This window comes from Austrofundulus limnaeus, unplaced genomic scaffold, assembly GCF_001266775.1.
Source record: "Austrofundulus limnaeus strain Quisiro unplaced genomic scaffold, Austrofundulus_limnaeus-1.0 Scaffold547, whole genome shotgun sequence".
In the NCBI taxonomy this organism is placed as follows: Eukaryota; Metazoa; Chordata; class Actinopteri; order Cyprinodontiformes; family Rivulidae; genus Austrofundulus; species Austrofundulus limnaeus.
Genome location: NW_013952949.1, coordinates 172,186 through 178,802, shown reverse-complemented (window position 1 = coordinate 178,802; position 6,617 = coordinate 172,186). Strand labels below are relative to the sequence as shown.

General features: G+C 41.8%; 1 protein-coding gene across 3 annotated transcripts in view; it reads right to left on the bottom strand.

Moving 5' to 3' along the window:
• prkaa2 (protein kinase, AMP-activated, alpha 2 catalytic subunit) overlaps positions 1–6,617 on the bottom strand; it is a 34,862-nt gene that overhangs the window by 6,046 nt on the left and 22,199 nt on the right. For all 3 annotated transcript variants that reach the window (XM_014026360.1, XM_014026361.1, XM_014026362.1), the window contains one exon: positions 3,870–4,094. In XM_014026360.1, coding sequence (XP_013881814.1) covers positions 3,870–4,094 — 225 coding nt within the window. The remainder of the gene's footprint in view (positions 1–3,869; positions 4,095–6,617) is intronic.

Here is a 6,617-nt window from a genome sequence, read left to right as displayed (position 1 = left end):
TACTACCTTATTACCATGTAATTACAAGGTAATAAAAATGGTAATTAAATGTAATTACTACCTTATTACCATGTAATTACAAGGTAATAAAAATGGTAATTAAATGTAATTACTACCTTATTACCATGTAATTACAAGGTAATAAAAAATGGTAATTAAATGTAATTACTACCTTATTACCATGTAATTATGTGGTAATTAGGGTACAATTTTACTATGTTGATATGATTCTGTCCTTGTCTGCCCAGGTCATGCCTGACGGTTTAGTTTTATTATCTTATTTCATGTTCCAGTTTCTCCTCATAGTCTTGTTCCCAGCCTTACAGCTCACATACAGCTCCTGCTCATTGCTCTCGCCCCTCCCGTCATAGAAACCCTACTCAAGCTCATTTCACTCACCTGTTTCCTGCAGTATCTAACCCAGTCTCACTCTCCAGTTCACTGCCAGATTATCATCAGCCTCACCTATGATCTTCCAGGATTCTTGTCCCTTGTCCTGCTCTTGCCTCATGTCCCCGACCTTGCTCATGTCTCCTGGTTTAATGTCTCCTGTCTCAGCCCCTGTCAGATCCCGCCTGCCATCTGGTCTCACGGTAACAACCTTTTTTTCTCGGTCTCTCTCTCCTGCAGAACGGAATTATGATGTGGGCGATCGAGAACTGTTGGCGGTCAAGTTGGCCTTGGAGGAGTGGAGGCACTGGTTGGAGGGTGCTTCCCTGCCTTTTCTTGTCTTGACTGATCACAAGAACCTTGAGTTTCTTAAGTCAGCTAAAAGATTAAATCCTCAACAGGCCAGATGGGCTTTGTTTTTCAGTCGTTTCAACTTTGTTTTATCCTACAGACCCGGGACCAAGWACACTTAAACGGATGCCCTGTAGAGAGTTCATGAGTCTGACACAACCAAAGGCGACCAGGGAGGGTTCRTCCTTCCAGATACTGTGCGCCTGGCCTTAACCCAAGTCAAGAGAGAAGTCAGGGCAGCCCACCAGAACTACCCACCCCCCAACGAATGYCCGGATGGCAAACTCTTCGTTCCAGACCACCTAGTTGGTAATGTATTGGAATTTTGCCATTCTTYACGTCTTTACTGCCATCCGGGTATCACCAAGACAATAAGTATAGTCAGGTCTCAGTTCTGGTGGAGATCCCTAGAAAGGGATGTTAGAGAGTTCATTGGATCTTGTATTCAGTGTGCCCTGGCAAAATCCTCTCCACGGCCACCGGCGGGTCTCCTCAGGCCTCTCCCTACACCATCACGCCCTTGGTCACACATTTCTATGGATTTTGTGACTGGTCTGCCGCAGTCTGAGGGTAAGACTGTAATCCTTATGATCGTGGATCGTTTTTCTAAAATGGTACACCTTATCGCTCTCCCCGGTCTGCCCACAGCCAAGGAAATGCCTCAGGTCTTTATGGACAATGTTTTCAGGCTTCATGGATTGCCAAGCAATATAGTGTCAGACCAGGGTCCTCAGTTTATCTCAGGTTTTTGGAAAGAGTTTTGTGCCATGCTCGACATCTCACTGAGTTTTTCTTCAGGATATCACCCTTAGACTGACGGTCAGACGGAGAGAGCCAATCAAGAACTGGAGACCCGCCTAAGGATCCTGTGCGGCAACGACGCCACTAAGTGGGCTATGAATCTCTCTCTGCACTCAACTGCCTGCCATCAAGTTCCACAAGGTTGTCACCTTTCTATGTTGTCTACGGATTCCAGCCACCAGTGTTTTCTGCCCACGAACGAGCAGCCCAAKTTCCYTCAGCCCATCAAGCAGCCCTTTGGTGTCAGAGAGCTTGGAGAGCCGCCAAGAAGGAACTGGTAAAATCTACCAATGTGGCCTCCAGAACTGTCAAGAGGAGAAGGATTCCTGCTCCCCAGTACCAGGTTGGCRATCGAGTGTGGCTCTCCACAAAGTATTTACMGCTGAGGGTAGACTGCCGTAAGCTGGCTCCTYGTTTCGTGGGTCCCTTCCCCATCTCCAAGGTGATCAACCCGGCGGCTGTCAGACTCAGRCTCCCAGGCTCCATGCGTGTTCACCCCACGTTTCATGTGTCCCGGGTCAAGCCTGTCCAACTGTCCAGATGTTTGCCCTCCTCCAGACCCACTTCTCCCGCCCGACTCATCGACGGTGGCCCGGCGTACACGGTTCGCCGCATCCTCAAGTCCCGTCGTTGGGGTTGAGGCATCCAGTACTTCATCGTTTGGGAGGGATACGGTCCAGAGGAGAGATCATGGGTACCAGCTCGCYATGTCCTTGATAAAGTCCTCATCAGAGACTTCCATAGAAGCAACCCCAGTCAGCCAGCTCCAGCTAGAGGTCCGAGGGAGGGTTCTGTTTTGATTCTGTCCCTGTCTGCCCAGATCATGCCTCAGTTTAGTTTTATTATCTTATTTCATGTTCCAGTTTCTCCTCATAGTCTTGTTCCCAGCCTTTCAGCTCACATCCAGCTCCTGCTCATTGCTCTCGCCCCTCCCGTCATAGAAACCCTACTCAAGCACATTTCACTCACCTGTTTCCTGCAGTATATAATCCAGTCTCACTTTCCAGTTCACTGCCAGATTATCATCAACCTTGCCTATGATCTTCCAGCGTTCTTGTCCCTTGTCTTGCTCTTGCCTCTTGTCCCCAACCTTGCTCATGTCTCCTGGTTCCACGTCTCCTGYCTCAGCCCGTCGGATCCCGCCTGCCATCTGCTCTCACGGTAACGACCTTTTTTCTGTCTCTTGGATTGTTGTCACTTGCCTACTCCCTGAACGGAACCGCGCCACATCGGACCTCCTGGATCTGGACCCCTGAACACATCTCTGGACCAACGACTCAGTCATCTCCTGCAAACTTGGTAACTTCCTCTGATCACCTGAGTATGACCCTTGCCCCATTTCTGACCAAGAGTAAGTCCAGCGATATTATCGCTCCTCTTGACAACACAGCCCGGAACCAAAACACATCAGCTGTTGTTTCAACCCGGACCTCAACTCAGCAGGAAAGGTTGGTGACTCTCTTTATTTTTACAAATAATACTGTGTTTACGACTCAACCTAACCCAAAGCTTCTGTGTCCAGAACCTTCCAGCCGAAATTTCTAACAATAAACTTATTAAAACTTTGACGTTGTTCGGTGTTTACTCAGAGCTCAAAATACAAACCATAACATATGTAATTAATTGTCTGTAGTAATGTAGCACTTACCTGGTAATGTATTACAATTCACTATGTAACACCTAAATAAGTAGTAGGTTATTTGGACAGTTTTAAATTTATATTTTATTGCAATTAACCACTAACCCCAAAATGTAGTTGCATTTTTTTGGTTATAAATATAGTGTTGCGTTACTATTGAATAGTAATTTGATTGTAGTTACCCAATAAAGGTAGTTTTACTAACAGTAGTTTATCTTTGGTACCCTAATTACCACGTAATTACATGGTAATAAGGTAGCAATTACATTTAAGTATCTTTTATATTACCTCATAATTACATGGTGATAAGGTAGTAATTACATTTAATTATTGTTTATATTACCTTGTAATTACATGGTAATAAGGGTACTGTAAAAGAAAGCGTTACCGAGATAAGTGCTTTAGATTCAGCAGGATTCATGTTTTTAAAGGAAAGTGAATCACAGAGTCAAATAAGAATGAGCTGAACAGTGAAAGGTAATCATTAGCATATTTGTAGAATATTTGGAGTCACTGACATGGTCAGCATGTATTGACAATATAAGCAATCATGGTTGCTGCTATAATTAGTGCTCAGGTGTTTCCAACAGGTCATTTCTTCTGCGAGCAGTGAGGAGACGAAGATCCAGAACATCTGGGAGCTCAGAGACTGCACAGTGTGAAACAGCTGGTAGAAACCTCCTGATACCTGATGTCTTTGATGGTGGCTCTCTTCAGAGGATCCACCTGCAGCATGAGCATCAGCAACGAGGCCACGGAGCGCTTCAGGTACTCAGGGATGTAGAACACGCCACCTCTGATCTTCTTAAAGAGCGTGGGAACGTGCTCGTCATCGAAGGGCAACGTGCCACACAGCAGGGCGTAGAGAATCACCCCGCAGCTCCAGATGTCCACCTCTGGGCCTGCGTACAGCCTGGACAACACACGACGGGGAAAAGCAGGGTTTTCTACTGTGGATGAAAGGTTCTAACAAAAATATCTACTAAATATAGAAATTTATTAAAGGTATTGATGGATTGTGGAAAACTATTGGTTTCCTGCAAATGTTTTAACTACATTTCTACATGTGTTGTGTTTGAATCACACATAAAAAAGCTCCAACACACCTTACTGTCAGTGGTAATTCACATGGTAGTTTTAAGCAACGTCTTTGGAATAATGATTACATCATTGTGTTAAAAAGAGAAAAATGTGATTGAAGAAAGWATCAAGTGATTAGCTGAATCATGTAAAGCTGCATTATGTAATAATGTAATAAAATCAGGCTCAAATGTAATAAAACCTAATTAAATATGCTTTATGTAATAACACCAGGCTTCAAAATGTAATAGAAGTTTTGAACACATTTTGTAATACCCTCAGCTGCATTAGGTAATAAAATTATTACAATTAGAATTGTCTTTAATTTCATTGTACAGAGCACAATGAAATTAACGTTCAGAACAACCCATCCAAGACAGACAAGCACAAACAAACAGGAGAGTATAGTGGTTTTAATTTATATTTTCAGATCTTCCAAGGTGCCAATTATGGAACTCTCTGTGCATTGTTGCCCAAATCAAATTCTGGAAGTGGTCATTCAACTAGATCTGTTACAAAAGGACAACTGATATTACCAACTTTTAAAAACTGTTACGACCAGAGGTCTTTCTTCTATGTTATGTTTATACTAAAGCATGGAATGACATTCCTCAAAACATAAAGTCCATTTCAAAACTACAGCCCTTTAAGAAGAATCTTGTCTGCCATCTGCTGGACACTTTTTGTTGTGCTCATATTTAGACGTCCTATTTTGCAAATGCTGCCTTCCTGAAATTTGGTATGCTTGTTTGTCTTTGTGTCTATGGTGTATAATGATGTGATTGTGATGCTGTAATTCTGAGTGTTTTATGTGCTGCAGAACAGGAACCTGCTGTAAAACAGCRATTATGCTGAGTCAGGCTTGATTTTTAATAATCTTTTCCTGTTAAATAAATAAATCAAATCAGAACAGGTCCTTTAGCAGCGTTTGTTATAAAATACAGAGGCTGCTCTTTTCAGTAATGTAATAATGTGATGCATTATGTAATAAACTATCACAAACCAGCTGTCCTAATCATACATCTGTAACCATCATGTTGCAGATAGTAAATATTCAAATCTTTGAAACTTTGATCAACAAATGCCAAACTTTTCACCATTTAGTATCAAAGTATCTAAGTATTTAATACAAACTGAAGAGAAGCAGGAATATTTCCTGGACTGAAAGAATCAGATATGTTTAATGTTAGTGACACTCCAGGCTCATGTTGTTCTCTTACAGAACACACTGACAGTATTCACTCAACCAGTCTCCTCCAGAGGGGTTGGACCATTGATCTATATTACTGGATTGGACATCACCTATAGCCGCTATAGCTAGCAACACACCGTCACAGGAGCCATTGCTCTGCATTGAGTCATGTCAACAAAACAGTAGAGTTTCAATGCGGGATGCGTGTGTACATTTCAGCGTGAATGAAGAACCAGGAAACAAATGCAAAATTAGAATTATATTTAAATATATGACACACGACACGTAATTCTAGTTTTGCTTTTGTTTCCTGGTTCTTCATTCACACTGAAGTAAAGACAAATTCCTCCAGCTGGTCATAAAATAAAAGCGGTCGGCCCCTCCACCATTTAGCCTATGAAATGTACGGTGGAGGAAAAAAACGTTACAGAGTTTTTTACTCTGATATATAATCACAAACTACAGGATATACCATATGCTGACTGGACAGAACATCAGTACCAGTAATATCTACACAGCTCAGCCTAGTAGTAGTAAAGGTAATTTGACTGTTGTCCATTATATTTACCTCTTACAATGTTATCCTAACATAATAATATTAATAAAAAAGATAAGGCTAGTAAAATAAATAGCAAAGACAACTATGGGCCCATAGCTCTGGCCAGTACCTTATCGAAAGTTTTGGAGAAGGCTCTGTTAAGCAGAAGTGAAACGTTTATAGCGACATCTGATAATCAGTTTGGTTTTAAACCAAAACTTGGCACCGATATGTGCATTTTTGCTCTCAAGGAAATTTTAGATTTATACAAGAGACATAATTCCACAATTTTTATGTGTTTTATAGATGCATCAAAAGCATTTGATCATGTTAATCATGACAAATTGTTTTATAAATTGTATGAGAGAGGAGTTCCGAAATATTTATTAAGAATCTTAGTGTATTGGTATGCTCACCAGAATATGTCTGTAAAATGGGGAAACTCTGTATCATCATCTGTTTATGTGGGTAATGGTGTGTGACAAGGCAGCATTTTATCTCCTTGCCTTTTTAACCTGTATATGGATGATTTATCTCCCATTGTGAATGTCAGTGTACCAACCTGTGCTGTTGTGCTTCCAAACATTATGCGCAGATGTATGTGTAGATTAACAGACTCTGCAAAC